Source organism: Dermacentor albipictus, chromosome 4, assembly GCF_038994185.2.
Source record: "Dermacentor albipictus isolate Rhodes 1998 colony chromosome 4, USDA_Dalb.pri_finalv2, whole genome shotgun sequence".
Taxonomy (NCBI): domain Eukaryota; kingdom Metazoa; phylum Arthropoda; class Arachnida; order Ixodida; family Ixodidae; genus Dermacentor; species Dermacentor albipictus.
The window spans coordinates 144,623,478-144,641,655 of record NC_091824.1 but is presented as its reverse complement, the minus strand read 5'-3'; the positions used below and the strand labels follow the sequence as shown (position 1 = coordinate 144,641,655).

The window sequence follows — 18,178 nt, the reverse complement described above, 5'->3', positions numbered from 1 at the left end:
CTACGTATGCTTGGATATGCGATATACTTCATATTGATAATGCAAATAGTGACTCGCAGTTATCCACCGCATTTGACTTTGCTATAACGAAATTTCACTATAACACCGCCAACAGTTGCCTTTGTATTCGGTTCCAACTAGTGCAACCCTACAAGTGAGAATTTGAATGAGAGAGAGAGACTGCATCAAATTGTGATTTCGGTCGGATTCGGATCTGTGATGAACTTATGATTACATAACTTAGAAATTCTGGGATATGCGTGAGGGCCGCGCGCCACGCCGGTCGGCAACTACCCTAAAATTTTCATACTTTCATTCACGACTGGCCATGCGGACAGGCCACTTCGGTCCTCTGAGCTATGTTGTTGGGATGGCCGACGCGCGTCGGTGCTCCTTTGTTACAAGACCAACAATACAGCTTCGGTATGCATGCACATTTTATACCAGCCTTCTTTGCATGTCTTGTGTGCGCCCTTGGCTGCTGTCGGCGGCAGACCGCGAAGGCTCAGCTAAGTTTACGTGCACTGCGAAGAACGAGACCGTATAAAACACCCGAATCCAATGGTAAAGTGGGTTAGGAAGACGACGTCAAGCCCATCTCGTTTTGTGCCTGCCTTCTTTTTCAACGTCGCGTCACTGGCGACTGCGGCGGACACCGTCCGTACTACCTGGCTCGTGCCCGTAGCCCCATTATTTTCCGACGCTTGGCTAGCTTTGCCGAGGATCGTATGCTAGCTGCTAGCACGACACGGATCGCACTCCGCGCGAGTGGCAAGGTAGCTAGCACCATGTAGCACAGACCGGCTTGGCGCAAAGCCACGGCCTCTATGCCACGGCCACGGACGACCGGCCGCATCGGTGGGTGCATCGGCTGCGGCGGCAGCACTGTCGAGCTGTCGACATACAAGACGCGCTAGGGACGTGCTTTGCAACCGGAAGGCGTCCCCGGCTGTGTCGAGCGGCTGATGGTACGATCAGATTGGAGTAGTGTAGCGGGTGTAGCTGTGGCTAGGTTTGGGGGGGACGGACGGAGCGGAGAGTATTCAATGGGGTAAAATCGAAACACTCGAGCTCGATGAAGTTCGTCGCGTACTGGGCCCTCCTTACGTCGTGCTTCACGTGCGTTCGATGCTTCCGTTGCAGCTACGTCCCGCCAAAGATCGAAGATGTAAGTCACTGCTGTGTTTTACACTTGTGTGATTTCCCCTGGTTTTCCGTTCGTTGACAGAGGGTCTCCGTAGCAACTCGTTGATCTCACGCGTCTTCTTGCCTACCCGATTTTCGTGCGCGATTGTTGCTTTTCGTAGTGCACACAGAGCATCCCGTTAGTTCGTACCGTTATCATGTTTACACTCACACTTTCTCACTGCAGTTTGTATTCATCGAGATGTGTTTGGACATACTTGCAGGTGCTTAACCCGGTGCACTTAGAACCTTCATCGCATGTAAGAAAACGAAGCATTAGCCAGCCTCTAAGAATCAAGGTGTTCTACGATAAAAGCGTTTTCGGGTGAGTGCTTCCTTTTTTCTTCTTTTTTGCAAGTGAACACGTACCGCGCGGCATTAATTGCATAGAACATTTTTTCTCTTTCCTTCGCATGCATAAATTTATTTGGTCATTTTTGCTTCTATGAAAGCAAAGGTTTTGCCATATCAAACTCCGACACTAGCTCTTTGCTTGAGTTTTCGATCTCGGTCACCGTATTCCGTCTACTTGATTTTCAGGTTGCAGCCGGAGAAATTCGGGATAATAAATGTGAGTTGGCTTCCTTATCACCTCTTGTGCTTGTCTGTCCGCATTACTGCAACAGTATAGGAATGCCTTCGTGATCGCAATGCGTAAGTGTAATCCGGCGGCTTTCTACATCTCTCGCATATAGGACACAATCTTACCTGAGGCACTTGCGTACTGGGAGAGGACTCTTATGGTCAGGCCAACTCTAGTGCCTATAAGGTTAAACAGGTAAGACAGAAAAGGAAATAATATAAACACGCGTACGTGCGTTGAGCTCCCTCCCGTGACAGTTTGGGATCCATATTCAGTAGCTCTCAACTAACATTCAAGTCATTCTGCGCTCAATCGTGTTTCGCAGGAAATGTCCAAACAACCAAGCCTTCTCACCAGATCAGGACCCGTACCTTTACTGCAATGAACATTGCGAGAACGAGACAACCTGTGGCGAAGTAGTCGTCCCTGAAGAGCATTTAGAGGTATGTGTAATACATTCGAAATGTTTATTGCTCCTATTTAGATCCAAACATATTCTTTAAATTTTTTTTACCTGTCTTGCACTTAATGAATGGGCCATTCACTCAAAGTCACTTGCTGAAATCACTGCTTAAGACCTTGTAAGAGTTGTTGCACCGAAATTTGATTGATTTAATGACTGTGCAAAAGTATAGTTGTCTTATTGCTGCACCAGGGAATCATGCCTGTCATTGCTCCTTTTGCATCAGCCTTGCAGAGTATGTGACCGCACGGGCCGCTACTGCCGGACAAAGGGGAGTGCTGGCCGAGGTATACCTGATGCTGACTTTGTGTTTTACGTGTCAGCCATGCAGACTGATCGCTGCTTCAAGGGCCAAACCGTTGCTTATGCGGCCCATTGTCAGCAAGAAGCGTCAACTGATAGGTGCGCACTTTCTCTTACTACCAGTGTTGCTGGATGCCCACTTCATTGAGTGTCTTTTGTCTCGTGACGTAGATGTGATTGGCTTGGGCTGAAGTTGCCTTTTGTCTCTTGTGGCCTTGACAGCACTACTCATTTGGTGCCTACATTGTGCGTTCAGTATTGTGGCCTTGTGCCTATGGAATGCCCTTGGCTCTTGCTGTTGGAGCTAAGCATTAATTACTCTCCATGTACTTTTAAATGCATGTAGTTCATTTATCTTTTCTTGCCCTTGTTAGTGGACCCTTGTATGGAATAATATATCCTACTCTTTTAAAAGAAAGCAATTAAGTTCTGTAATGTTGTTGGTTCAGGGTTGATATATCTCATTATCATGTTCTTTCTTTTTGCAACAAGACCGCATCAAATTAAAGAAAATTTTCATTGCTGACGCACAAGTTTGACACCCTATACAATTGGATGCTATTGAATTGAGTGAATGAGAAGAAAGGGGGTTTAACAGAGGGGCCCAATTTTTATTAGTCATATCATAAGAAGCTAACAAAAACTGACACCAAGGACAACATAGGGGAAATTACTTGTGCTTAATAAATGAAATAAAGAAATGATAAATTAATGGAAATGGAAGTGGATGAAAAAACTACTTGCCGCAGGTGGGGAACGATCCCACAACCTTCGCATTTCGCATGCAATGCTCTACCAATTGAGTTACCGCAGCGCCGTTTCCCCATCCACTTTCTTGGGTATTTATGTTTCCTGGTGGAACCCTAGGAGTGTTAGTCAGTGCCGCCACTCACAAACCAAAGCAGCGGATGTGGAACATCCTTTCTGCCGCATGCGTCACGAGAACGTGATCTTTGTGGGTGAAGGCAACCGGTCAATAAACTCACACATCCTACCTGAAGGCATCAGTGTTGCCGGATTCAAGACCCTCGTTATGTAATGAATGAGAAGAGAGGGGGTTTAACAGAGGGGCCCGATTTTTATTAGTCGTATCATAAGAAGCCAACAAACGCTAACACCAAGGACAACATAGGGAAAATTACTTGTGTTTAATAGATGAAATAAAGAAACAATAAATTAATGGAAATGAAATATGACATGATATGACAATAAATATTATGATAAGACTAATAAAAATCGGGCCCCTCGGTTAAACTTTCTTTCTTCTTATTCATTATATAACGAAGGTCTCGAATCTGGCAACATTGATGCTCTCAGGTAGCATGTGTGGGTTTATCAACCGGTTGCCTTCACCCAAAAAGATCACGTTCTCGTGACGCCTGTGGCAGAAAGGAGGTTCCACGTCCACCACTTTGGTTTGTTGGTGGTGGCGCTGGCTAACACTCCCAGGGTTCTACCAGGAAACATAAATACCCAAGAAAGTGGGTGGGGAAACGGCGCCGCGGTAGCTCAATTGGTAGAGCATTGCACGCGAAATGCGAAGGTTGTGGGATTGTTCCCCACCTGCGGCAAGTCGTTTTTTCATCCACTTTCATTTCCATTAATTTATTTTATTTATTAAGCACAAGTAATTTCCCCTATCTTGTCCTTGGCGTCAGTGTTTGTTGGCTTCTTATGATATTAAATGAATGAGCATTTAAATCTTGTGGGGATGTATTCAGCCCTGTTGTTTAATACATCTCTCTCTCTCTCTCTCTGAAAAATTGTAGTGGTGTTTGTTATTTATTTACTTAGTGGCGCCTTTTTTTTTATATAGCATGCCCTCTTCAATCGTACAATTCTGCCTCTTTTTGTTTCTTTATATCTTTTTCTGTGCATATGGATAGTTTTAATACTTCTGTTTAAAGCCAATCAATTCCCGAAGGATCAACATTTGTGGCTAAACTGACATTAACACAGAACTTAATGTCGGAAGCATTTTAGAATTGCATGCTGGTCATTACTCCATAATTGTTTAAAACGAACGTTTGGACAAGATTAGAATAGCTTGTGTTCAAAGCTGTTTAGTTGCTTTTTTATAAAATTTTGCATGGGTGTATCACATCACTGCTGAAAGAAGCAGTTGTCGTTGCATTTGACAGCTGTTCTTTTTTGTCTCTCTTCTATTTCCTTATCTGAAAAGAATATGATCTCACATCTTACAGAGTATTTTTGAAAATTGTTGAAGTTGCCCACTTCAACTTTTGTTCAGTGTTTTTTGTTGTAAACAGTCTCCTATAACTAAAATGGTTATCTGAAGCTTGCAATTATCATGTTTGAACGGATTTTGCTCGTTTATATCATATTCTTTATCATTTATTGGACATTCTCATTGTCATCATTTCAAATTTTAGTTGGAAGATCTGAGCTTGGTGTACTATTACTGTAAAGCACACATGCACAATATTAGTTTCTTTGTTATTTTCAAGTTGGTGGCACCATTTTGTTTTTGTAGGTTTTGTCTCGAAATGTTTCTCTGCTATCACTGTCTTCCTGAGAGGACCAATTAATTCACATTTCTAAATCTGTTATTTTTTGTATTGGGACCCACACATCTATTTTAGACCTATTGCTGGCCACGCCAACCTCTGTCCCGATTCAATCTCTACAAAGCCACAAGATATGGACACCCTGCTGTCCACTGTGAAACATGAAATTCTTCATGCCTTGGTATGCTTTCATATATACATTCATACATACCATCATTGTGGTATTTCGTATTGCATGTTTAATATTTAATCTGAGTGTTCTGTGCCTTGCTACACAGGGTTTTTCGGTGAGCTTATATGCATATTTTCGTGACAAAAATGGCTATCCCTTGACACCTCGAGAACGGAATGGAAAACCAGCAGTGAACAAAGAGTGAGTCAAATTGCATTGGTTAGTTTTTGTAAGGTGTGCTTGCTGCATAGTCCCAGCTTGCTTGCACTGTTACACGTGGGTAGCTGTGTTGAACAGGACGTACATTATGCATTGATGTGATTCATGCTGTAGTTGTGTATGGTCTTTTATCTTGCTGCTTTTCTTAAGTTCAACACGAATGGGACTTAGTGTGTTTTGTTTGCCAAGTACACGTGGTGTAAAAATGTTGCAGGATGTGAATTTTGCGAAAAAGCTTTATTCCCACGTAGTTTCTGCCCACAGCAAGTAAAATAATGCATCAGATCTGTTTTGTTCTCAGATTGCGGAAGCATATTCACCTCTTCATCTTGTGCCTCGTTAACATGTGATTCCAACAATACACTTAGATTTTTCTGAACATTCCCAACCAAAGTTTGACAAAACATAAAGAGTGGCTTACTGCCAGTGTAAGAGATGTTCTAGCATTTTTTTCTCTAAAGTTCTGCGAATAATGGGGTCATTAAAGGAATTCAGGTTACCCAATGTTTGTAATTGCAGAGACTGATGTAATAACCATGGTTGTAATGAAGGTAAATCTAAAACGTTTCTTGCAGATATCCACATGTAATAGACATATGCTTATGACAAATGTTGGATGTAAAGAATGTATTTTTGTGTCGTATGTGGTTTGGTTATAATGAAGTTCGATTGTACACAATTTTGCCCATCTATGCTTTGAGCAGCTCTCTGCTGTAATGGGCTAAATTTGCACCTTCATCTGGCTGCACATATTGAAAAATTAGGGTTACATCCATACCCCCAATGCTTTGTCATAAGCACTACAGCAGCAACATGTTACTAGAAATACATACCAAGTAATAAACAGAACAGGAATTATAGGCATCAAGCAGGGTGTCAGCGACTTGGAAAACCTGGAGAAGTCGAGAAATTCTGAGCACCTGGAAGAGTCTTGGAATTGTCATGAAACTTTGCTTAAGGGATTAAACTCATGGAAAATGACTACTTAAACTGCCCAAGTTGCAAATTCATTAAGGTTCGTTCGCTACAAAGTTACTAGGTTCTTTACAGTGCAAAGTATAGACTTTTCTGCACAGAAATTGTTTTTCAACCACCATAATAGTGAAATTAATTCATATGCTGCATGCAACCCTGATGTCTGGCTCAATGTGATGGCACATTTAACCCCTGCATACATTTGCAAGCCAGTGTGATTTCCTACTACAGTATAGTGGTTTGTATGCAGAGCTTACCATACATAGAATTTTGTGTGTTGCGGTGAAGAAATTGATAGTGACAGGAGTGAACCTGGCACTTAGGATACATGCCAATGACAAAATGATGGCTTTAGGTTGTCGCAGAGCAGTATATATTTTTTTAGATGAGTTGATGCTTCAAAGCTCCTGAATTTTAAACAGTTAACACACGTTAACTACAGACGGTCTTTATTAGTGTAACTGATCCAGGAGGTTGCGCTGTAACACACACGGGCAGGGGCCATAGATAGAAAAAGGGGCTGGGCTGCAATTTTGTAGCAAGGCCTTTTTTGGTGTTACTGCCTTTCAGAACTTCTCGCATTCGTGAGTGGCCGCATTCCACGTTCTGCCCTGAGCGAAGTGTCACTTGACCACTCATGAATGTGAAAAGGGCTGAAAGGCATCACTACAATATCACGGCGCTGGACTTGGCACAGACATAAAGCGCAGAGCTGCTGTGACTGCTGCACTGATGCATTTTGTTACACTATTAAAAACTGGTTGTAATATTGTGTCTTCGTTGGGCTCTATGGGCTGCTATGTGGTATAAACCAAATCTGCCACCATGAAGTAAGCTTTTGCTGCATTGCTGAAACAGGTCATTATCTTGTAGAAACGCTCATATACAGCACAAATACTATTTCAAGTGTGCAGCACTTAGTTGCAGAATGCAGTAGGAATAAATGCGTGGCAATTAGATGAAAACCACATGTCCAGCACCCCAGAATGCTTGACAAACATTTTTAAAAGAAGCTTTCTTTGCTTACTATCCAGGGTTTCGCATACCTGCCTGGCTGTTGGGTTGGTTGCTATCTCGGTGGATATATTTGTAGATATATATGCAAAGGCTCTATGAGAGTACCTTCAAAGTTGCTTATATAATTTTTGCATGCCGACCAAGTATGCTCACCATGTCTTGCGTAACAACATAAAACCTGCACATATAGTGTAGGCTCACAGGCATCCCTCTTGCTTATAGTCATTGCACTATTATACAGATTTTATCATGGCAAGATTATGCGCCACACAAAGCCAGACCAGCCAGGTTTTACTTGATCTCGCTGGATGCCATTTGCTCGTATGGTGTTGCAAGTGATAATCTAGCCACAGCTAAGTGAATTTGCTCGCAGGGGTTTCAGAATTTAGAAACCGAAAACTCTTCTTTTTTGGTCTTGGTGCCCGGCACAGTTACACAGGCCAAAAATAGTTGTTTTCAACAGGAGGTGATGTGCGTTGATGCATCCATGATACCTTAAGCATTGCCAAGACAGATGCAGCCACAATAGTAGTCGTCATTGGCACCACCATTGGAATCGGGAGCGTGCATGTTGACCAGCCAAGTTAGAATCGTATGGCAAGGGCTAATTTCAGGATCGAAATAACCGAAGTTTGGGCCCATAGACATTTATGGGGCATAAGCCAGGACCTTTTATCAAGATCGAATTAATCCGAGTTGAATTGACAGAAATATACTATACTAAGGTTTTTCCTGTTGCCTTTGTAAGCTGAAAAACTAGCCCTAAGTTTTGTTCCTTCTGAATTGCCTCATTTTTCGGACATTGTGAAAACAGTGTGTTGAAAAAACTGTTGGTGTCTTCAGATCGCTTTTTTTTTTTTTTGTCATGGAATTTTTCTGCAAAAGTCATGGAAAACCTGAAAAGGTCAGGGAATGTTGAAAAAGTGCTAGGCATCGTAGGTTTTTAAGGATGTGAATTCAAAGTCCATCACCCATAGCGAATTTTGGTTTCTCACTGTTAGTTATAAAGCTCTGTCCAGGGAGCGTTCTACCGCAAGATGTTCTTAAAAAAAGTGTGATAGTATTAGCAGAGATATGAGCAAGTAAAATATTGCAAGGTAATAGTGCAAGGAGGTGAACTGCTTTCTTTGCCACATAGGCTCTCCCCTGTTGCCTCAAACATTGACTGCAAGTGACATTCCTTGCCTTGCTTTTCCCATATTAAAGCTGAGGGCCAATGTCATAAGCCAAACCTTTCTTGTAGCCCCTCTCTTTCTTTCTTGCTGCCAACATATTTGTGATGGTCATCTTGCATATTCTGCATTTCACAAGAATCCCCATGATAGCATTGTTGCTGCTTATTTCTGTGCTGCACTTAGAAGCCATCATGAAGAGGGCAAGTGCTGTAACTCTGTTGCTGCTGGCGAGTAGGCTGGATGTTCTGAAGAAAATGTGCACCGGCTTTTTCATTTGAATCTGTACCTGTTCTTGCGGCATAAACCAGTGTAATGTTTTGCAGATACAATTGTCACCACATGATCTTCACATCACACTCGTTTGTTTGCAGTGCTCAGCAAGGAGGTCCTTTAATGAAATCACACTGGGGTCTTATTCAGGGTCTCTATGTTTATAGAACTCTAGCAACATTTTAATTTGTTGAGAATTGGTTAGGCCATTGAAAAACTATGCACCATTGCTTCACACAATAGATCACTTCAGTGGTCAGTGACAGTTACCTCAGACCTTAGAAAGGAGCCACTACTTTTAGCTAATCTGAACAGATGTTACAGAGTTAAATGATGATTGCACCCAGCAGGTTTTGAGGGTACGTTTGTGACACTGATATTATATACCATGAAACCTAAGATAGTGAGACTACATGAAATGGATGAAACACAAGTTTGGAGATAAATTTTGTGTCCAGTTGTCATTTTGCTTTTGTTTTATTTAAGGCTAACTTGCCTATTGCTGCTTTTTTTTATTTCCCCATTGGTATTTGTCATATACCCAAGCCACAGGGTGCACTTTCAAGCTCGATCGGTGTAAAATTTCGCAACCACAATCGGCTCCTTTCTGTAGCTTGTGTAAGGGAGCCAATCGCATTGAAAAATTCGATCACAGTCTTACTTGATTGTGATCGAAAGTGCCCATGTGACACCTGTGACGCATGTGACATATGTATAAAGTCACCCAGTGCTTAACCTTGTTGCATTGCTATGAAGCATCAGCTTCAGTACAGTGCTCTTCAACATGGTCAGATGTTACCTCTATAACTACATTTCAAGGGAGAAACGCAAAAACACTTATGTTCTAAGGCTCGCCGCAGTAGCTTAGTAAATATGGCATTGTGCTGCTGAGCTGAGATCGGAGGTTCAGTCCTGGCTGCAGGGGCCTTGTTTCGATGGGGGACAATGCAAAACCGTCCGTCTGCTTAGATTTAGATGCATGTTAAAGAACCCCAAGTGAACAAAATTGATCTGGAGTCTCCTTCTACAGTGTGCCTCATAATCATATCATGGCTTTGGCATGTAAAACACCAAAATTTATGTGTGTGTGTGTTGAAAATTCACTGCACTTTTTCCCCTCGAATCTTGGCATGTAGGGCTCTGCTATGCAACTCTTTGGTGAAGGTACAGCTTTGGAATGTAAATATTGTTCAACCTGTGACATCTTTTGTTATCATTATTATTATTATTTTATTTTTTATTTTTACATGCTGTTACCTTTCTTTCTTGGCTTTGGTTCTTTGGCTTGCAAGGATGCTTCTTGCTTATGTTTCATTTCTTTTGTTTCAGAGCTAGCTGTGATGCTCTTTCTGTTGCTTTAGGTAATGCACCTTTATGTTGGCTTTCTTGCTATTGTAGCTTTTTAACTGTGTACCAAGGAGTGTTCCAGCATGTTTGGTTACATTTCCTTTCTGGGTTCTCTTGACTGTTAATGTATTTGCATTTGCATCTTTCTGGCCTTTGTCTTTTGTGGTGCTGTGCTCTCTTCTAATTATTCATGTTCTGGAAATTCTCTCCAGCTAAATACTTCAGGCTTGTGTTAAAGCCACTTCAGCCGCCTTTTGCATCTTAGTAAATATAGGAATAGCACAGTAAACAAGGACAGAGACAAGACACCGCACGAGCAAGTGATGTCTCTGTTTTTTGTAAGCAACTGTGTACAGTAATGTTCAAGTCTGCTGAAAAGCATTTTGGCGCTCTGTTAGTGCACCTCAGAGCTCCAGCAACAATCTTGTACATTCATTCATCAAAACACTTTTTGATGCTCCTGGTTAAAGTGCAGTATGGCGAGCTTTAAGGAAAGGTGCAATGTGCACTTCAGGGCATTATATGTGCATAGCTTGCATTCCAACTGCGTAGATAAATTTCTTGAATTTCGGGATGTGTTATACACACTTTCCTGGGTAGTACTTTCTGTTATAAGAAATGCATAACTGTTGTTTTTCATATTTTTGTAAATGTGTTCGTGTGTTATTTATGAGATGGATGTGGAAGCAAGAAAAAAAGACAATTTGTCAATGAGTGATGCACAAAACTGCAAGCGAGCTGCAAGCAATGTAAACTGTGCCACTGAAATGACTGTACTCAAACTCCAGGCAGGCTGTTCGTATGCGCACATTTACTACCCTGCCCCTCCCACTTTTACCTTGCTGGCCAGCTTTCATGCTGATTTTGGCTCCAGCATCTATCTCACTGGTAGCATTGCAGCCACGCAACAAAGTTTGCTTGGACAAGCTCATGTGCTGTTTATTCACTGCCCTTTTATTTTTTATTTTTTCCATTTGCATTATTTTATTTGTTGATCATTGGGCTTGACATCCAATGTGCGCCCATTTCACAGTGCTCTCTTGTTTCTGTTTTGTGCTATGCAGTATTTCTCCATCCTTGCCTTTTGTGAATAACCCTTTAGGGGACCAGAGAACATCCTCCTAGAGTTGGTGCCTCAGCACTTTCATGGCTGCATTGCTTTTGAGTGTGACGGGGTCTGTTTTTCATTCTTGCGCTCTTCCAGGCAGTTCTAATTCTTTGATGCATTATTGTTCAAGGATAGTGCACAAGTTACAGTAAGACCTTAGTATATTAGGTCTCCAAATAGTAAAATTTTACTTATTATGCATGAAAAAGACAATCCTGCTTGAATATCTATGCATTAAGTATAGTAAACAGCTGCCATCAAAGTTCTTGTTACAATAAACACCACTAGCTGATACTACTATCCAGTACATGCAGCAGTTTTCTAGCAAGCATTACATTCAGCTGCTGTTACAACATTGCTATCTAAATATGTGTAATTTTCAATGTTCCTCTCTGCATGAATACATTATCATTAGTGAGGGTTTGAAAAGTTTGACTGCATGGTTCCCATGCCTAACCGGTGGCTCAGCTGTGCTTTGTAGTTCATGCTTTGTGTTTATCTGGCTTCAGTATGTAGGGACAATTGGTCTCACTTGAACATGATGCCTTGACAGTTGCACAAGTGGATAGGTTCAAATTGACAAAGTAGAGGGGCACCATAACAAGCTGAGAAGGTCGACTAGAAAATTGTTCTGGCCTATGAGAATATACAGAATATCTGCATGGAAATGTGAGGCAATTGTTAGGAAATACAAGGCAGCTGGGAAGCCTACTACTATAAATACTTTCTTCACTGCAGTGTTTGGTGGACTAATAAACTCCTTGTTTACTTTGAAGGCACCTCTGTTGGTTGTGTAAAGGTTTAGAGTGAATTCAATTACAGTAATAAATTTCCCAGTGTAATAAGCATTTTACTCAGCCCTGACTGGTTTATTGTGATGGTGTTCTACTGGGTATTACATGTTGTGAATTGCGTCTTGTCCAACATGTTTACGTGCTTGTGCTATAAAGGCAAAAAAGAAAAAGAATTACCCTAACAGTTATGTCTGCAATCTCTCATGTTTTCAGGTTGCAGACACACAAATGGAGCGACCGTGTCATGAAGAAAATTATTAGGCATGACTGGAAGATACATAGTGGATCTATGAGCAAGGAATTTTGGATCATGGTTACACCTCGTGTTGTGGCAAGTGTCATTGGCATCACCTTGCATACTGTATTTTCGTGCGTACACCTGCACCAGCAATATTAAAGAAGTTGAAGTTCAAGACAAGAGCGCGGCTTAAACCTTTAGAGTGGAAAGTGAATGTGTAATGATATATCGAGAGAATAGCCAGCCACATGCCTGTCATGCTATACTACAGGTGAGAGGGTGAAGGAACAAAGAAAAGTGGTGAAATAAGAACAAAAACAAAGTGCACACACAGAGACACAAACACACGCTATCAATAAAGCTATCTACAGAGCCTCATTGAGGCCTGGATCCTGCAGGAAAGCTGCAAGTGCTTTATTGCAGCGCGGTTCAGATCCCATGCTTTGCTGCAGTTTTTAAACCTTCAGCTGCTTTTCATGGCAATACGCTCTGTGCTGCGGTTAAGCCATGACTAAAGGATAACTTAGAACACAGCTTGAACACTCAGTGCACTGTACATTCCTGTGAAGTACATTTTTCCTGCAAGGTAAGTTACGGTTGGGCTAATTACTTAAAAATAATGCCATTGTGTGGTAGCATGTCATTTCACTTGGAAGTTATGTATATGTAGGTTTTTGTTCATTCTATTTTCTTGAAGGCTGAGATTAGGGATGTGCATTATATTGGTCACTTTGTAGCGACGAAGAAGTGGACAGTAGCACAAATGTGAGTCGCAACTACTAACTTTTTATTGGGCGAACCTGTGCCCAGAATAGCAAGTAAGACTAAAGAACAATAGTGGCGAGCAAAGTCGTCAATCGTCGGAATCTGATCTATGGGCCAGATGTGTCGAATATTTGTACATGACTCGTCGAAGGTTCCAGCGTAATCGCTGGTACTCGTGTACCTTCCAGAAAATACACCACTGCATGTGTCGTGCACGCAATCTGATTGCACAAGGTTCAGTGACAACTGACAAGAAATAGAATCAACGATAACATTCAAGGAAGTTCCAAACAAGCACGCCTATCAGAATAAGCTGGGCAGTTTATACACAAGGCAAACTACTGTATAATAAAGGAATAAACATGTTTCCTCACTCCTGCTTTTGTAATCACTTTCGAACAGGCATTTTTGGTGCCTACGTTCATGCTTCCCTCATTAAGTTGGAAGCGGCAGCCGTAGTGAAGCTTGCATAATGTGTGTGTTTTGCTGGCTTTTAGATGTGTCCGTTTATCTGCTGACATTCTTAATGGACTGTGTGTGTCCACAGGCAGAAGTTAGGCTCCACTTCAACTGCTCAGAACTGAAAGGTGCTGAGATGGAAGACCAAGGGGAGGATGGAACAAGGCTGACACATTGGGAGAAGCGGCTGTTTGAGGTGAGCATGTCCCGTGCTTGACTTTTTTTAGTTTGTCTTGTTACATGGTAGTTGTGTGTGTGGAACAGTCGGCCTTTAAAAGCGACATTCTGAAAGCATGCATTGTAAATTGTAGCACCTGAGTGTGGAGAGACTGTCAAGGTTTGTTTCAAGTCAAGCAATCGGCTTCACTCCTACCTGTGTGAATAACAAGATACAGTGAAATCTTGGTTATTCAAAAGCTCCTAATTCAAATTTATGTGTAATTTGGTCTAGTCGTTTGGTCCCGACAGAGTCGTGTGTGTTTATATGGGAAAAACTCCCATAAATTTGAACTCCTAGAAGTGCTCAATGGTTATCTTAAACAAAATTTTTTGCCCCCTTGGACCAAGCCAAAGGCCAGAGTAATGTAACACGAAGCTACAAAGAAACAATGCTTCACATTTGTTCGACGTTTTTATGGCAAAACAGTCAAATTTTTTAAAGTAGTATTTTCGGCAATAAAGTCTACGTCACCAATTTCCAACCATACCTTCACCCCCGTATTCACAAATGTAACTTAAGTTGAAGCCCATGCTTGACTTGATTTAAATGATGCCTGGCGTTAGCACTGCGTTTCCTTCGGTGCATTCACGACAGGCGTCGCTTAGATCAAGTCAAGCATGGGCTGCAACTTAAGTTGCATTTCTGACTACGCGGGTTAGAAGTCTTCTGGTGTGAAAGGATGCAAGAGGGGTACTAATTTCGGGCAAGTTAGTCAGACAAGTCAGTGTAGCATGCAAAATTGGTAACAACAATGTCACTGAATAAGCCACTGCAAAACAATGTGTTCCTTGTCAGTCTCTTCTATTCCAAATTTGCTGCCACTTACGTTGCTGCTTCTAAAGGTAAATCATTGTTTGTAGTATGTGAATGCATCTCACAAAAGGTGTGTGCTTGGGAAAACTACAAATATGTTTTCCCCCCTTTCCACCTTCCACTGTCATGTGTGCAGGATTCTTACGGGTCTTACAGTTCGCAACTTGGCAGGCTTGGTTAGTGGTAGGTATGAACAAAGCAAGTCATAAACATACCTGTGCGTAACAAATTAGAAAAATTACTTGTATTCAATGACATTTTCAGTTAATTTAGTAATTTAACAATTACTTTGTTTACTCAGTAGCACTTGCAGTTTTTCAATTACCTTTTTCCAGTAACGGATTTGAGAATGGATGCAGATTTCAGAACCTGAAGTCGGCGGAAAATACAGCAGTACTGCCAAGATGGTGCCGCGCGGCACCTTAAGACAGGCAAAATTGAGGCCTCAGTATTCGTTTCCTCATTGAACAGGTGCTGGTCTCCGTCAACAGCAAATGCCAGGAAATCACTGAGAGAAAATTTCTTTCGGCTTTTCATTGGCCCAACCAGGGTCGTCTTCTCCAAGTCCTAGCAACAATGAAACACTTTGCTCTTCCTAAAGGACCCAGCAACCACAATCTTGTGTGTCAGATCCGTATACGTTACAACACTGCCCTACCTTGAGTGAACTTGAGTGAACTGGCTAGCCTCTCTGTCTTCTCTTTTTTCCTCCTCGAACAAGTTTTCAGTGTCACTGCTTATGTCTTCAAAGCAAAAACGAGAGAGGATGACCAATAAAAATGTTTTAAAGGCAATCGTTTGTGCAGATACGCAATGTATGAAGGGCTGTAGAAGGCACTCTGAAAGTTTCAGGCCAGCTTGTTCTGTTTACTGTATCTATGCAATGTTAATAAATGTTAAAAGAAAAGCAACATATGATTAATTAGTTACTTTTGAGTGATTCCTCACTTACTTTTGTGGGGCAGTAATTGATAACTGTAATCAATTACATTTTTGAATGAAGTACTAATTGTAATTGTAATCTGTTACTTTTTTTTCTGTAACGTGTACAGGTCTGGTCATAAGTAGCGTGATAGGAGAGGTTAAAATAAAGGAAGGGCGGTGATAATGTCTAATATAAAGCAAAGGTGGCACACACTGAAAGAAAAAATTTTAAGGCAGAATTAATCTGTAGCACAAGCCCTAGTTGCGTAATCCTAATTGCGTAATTATAACGAAATCGGTCGGTTGGCAGTTTGCTTCATTATATTGAAGGTCGATCCTTCATGGAGATAAGTACAGTCGCCGATGGATCTTTATTACATGGAAGGGGCCGCAGTATTTTTGCAATTATCAGGCAATCGTAAAAAGCCCATTTGAATGAATTTGAGAGTTAGAGACAAAAGATACAGTCTCATGCTGTGTTGACGATATCTTTCTATCGGCGGTACGAAGCAAAGCCAGCCATGCTTTCGCGACCACTCGTCCCCCACGGCTAAGCCCACAGTGGAGCGATGCTATCATGAAAAGTGCCCAGCAGGGATAGAATGCTTCGTCTGCCTCTAGCTTCACTGCACTTCTGAAACTCAAGATTACGCAACTCCCAGCACTAAAAGCATGCGAAGACAGTACACAATGCCACACTATCTCAGCTTGCCCATCCTTGTTACTTTGTTATACTTTGTTATATTGGGAATTTCGTTATATTGAAGTTTGTTATATTGAGGTTTAACTGTACATGTCTTGGTCCCAGCTTCATGGAGTGCATCAAGATTATGGGTAGTGAGCATCATGGTAAGCACCAATTATGTGCAAATTACATACATGCACTTTATTTATAGGAGAGGGCATGGCATTTTATGTGATCATGGCTTTTGGTGCGCTCTTGCATATGTACCTGCGCGTTCGTGCTTATCCTTAGGCTTCGCTCTTTAAGTTCATGCGCAGTCATCACCAGATTGTATCATGTTGCATTTCTTTTTTTGCTCAGAATGAAGCAATGACTGGAACCCATACCCAGAACCCGGTGTATTCAAGGATTACCTTGGCTCTCATGGAGGATACAGGGTAAAGATATGAGTTGTTTTGCCTTATCTTTCGCTTCATTGCAATTTGATAATCTGCTGTGTGAGATTCCTTCCTGTTTGTTTACATAGGTAACTTGAGTTTGAGGAGTGATAGTGCTGAATTACACAGAACAGTAATGGCATCCCTAGCACAATGTGGCACTCTTATACATGATTTCATCCTTGCACCAGGGCGTCCCACTTTCGACGTTTAGTTTGCTTCTCAGATATATTTCTCTGTATCTAGCTTCTTTATTTGCCCAAAGATTGAAAAAAGTTGCATTCCAAGTGTATTCTTGAGTAACACATTTTGCGAGACATATTTGTAAATTTGGTTGAAGCAGTGCACTTTGTTTATTTAGTTACTGTACCTTTCCCAACAGGTGGTACCTTCCGAACTATGACCAAGCACAGCCGCTCAAGTGGGGCCACAACCTCGGCTGTGACTTTGCTCTCAAGAGCTGCAAGGAATGGATTGACAACCGTCGAGAGAGGCAAGCAGCAGTTCTGCTGCTTACTATAAAGCGTTACAAGCCAGAAGCTTTAGCTTTAGCCCTCATTTATTAAATACAGTCAAACCTTGTAGTGACATGGATTAATTAAATCTTGTGATGACATGGATTAGCAAACTAATGGATGTAATGAATTTATTTTTATTATCTTTATTGTTCTCATAGAAACTCATGCATTTGAAACATTGTATTAATAAAGTAAAAATTTAATTTAATAGGGTAAAACATACGTGCCAAGTATCCCAAATGTTTCGTCAACCGTTACAACAAAATTCTGTTTCTGATAAAAACAAAAAAAAAATCTATTTGTGAAATGCTTCCCTAGTCAGTCCCCGAACTTTCCGTTGAAAGTCCTTTGATGGTGAAAGCACACCATTGGGGTACTTCCTTCAAGCAAGTTTATAGAGACAAGTGCCAGAAGCAGGCAAAATCAGCAACAGAAAGTTGCTGAAAAAGTCACTGTGATCTAAAATGTGTTGCTTGTAACTTTGCTCCTGCTTCTATGTCGTGTCTGAAGCTAAATAATCATACTAAAGTGAGTATGCATTCCACGAAAGTCAGGTGCTCAGGGTACAATTAAAAAGAAAATGCTGGCTTTGATAGACTCGGTCAGTCAGTGTTTCGTGTGCATACCGATGGACTGCTGCAAGCATCTGACTTTGCGTAACTATTGAGGCTTTACTGTATCCAGGCTGCACCAAAAGTTGTGAAGCAGTGCGCAAGATGAATCCAAGACATGATTTCAAATGCAATTACATAAGTTCTATGCTGCAGGAAAATAAATATGATTAGACTGTTTCACGCAAGGGGTGAAGCGTTGACAGTGACAGCAAGGTTTATCATTGCTCTTTAACTTTTCGGACGGTGTTCCAACTACATGCACGTGTGAAATGCTAGGGCAACGCAGCACACAAGGCAGCTTTTGCAAGGCAGAAGGAACAGTCCCCTGGCAGCTACCCAGTGTGTCACTACGCCGCCATGATGAAG

General features: G+C 41.6%; 1 protein-coding gene across 3 annotated transcripts in view; it reads left to right on the top strand.

Annotated features, from left to right (window-relative positions):
* The first annotated feature begins 313 nt into the window (after positions 1–313).
* Invadolysin (leishmanolysin-like peptidase, invadolysin) overlaps positions 314–18,178 on the top strand; it is a 40,245-nt gene continuing 22,380 nt past the window's right edge. Inside the window, exons 1-13 of one of the 3 annotated variants that reach the window (XM_065432104.1) lie at positions 314–423; positions 1,144–1,168; positions 1,410–1,510; positions 1,726–1,756; positions 1,881–1,963; positions 2,094–2,211; positions 2,458–2,633; positions 5,138–5,243; positions 5,341–5,435; positions 12,353–12,474; positions 13,694–13,797; positions 16,604–16,680; positions 17,063–17,173. In XM_065432104.1, coding sequence (XP_065288176.1) covers positions 329–423; positions 1,144–1,168; positions 1,410–1,510; positions 1,726–1,756; positions 1,881–1,963; positions 2,094–2,211; positions 2,458–2,633; positions 5,138–5,243; positions 5,341–5,435; positions 12,353–12,474; positions 13,694–13,797; positions 16,604–16,680; positions 17,063–17,173 — 1,244 coding nt within the window. In that variant the 5' untranslated portion in view covers positions 314–328. Of the gene's footprint in view, positions 424–600; positions 969–1,143; positions 1,169–1,409; positions 1,511–1,725; positions 1,757–1,880; positions 1,964–2,093; positions 2,212–2,457; positions 2,634–5,137; positions 5,244–5,340; positions 5,436–12,352; positions 12,475–13,693; positions 13,798–16,603; positions 16,681–17,062; positions 17,174–18,178 lie in introns of those variants that run through there. The other 2 variants (XM_065432106.1, XM_065432105.1) reach the window with 2 other exon arrangements.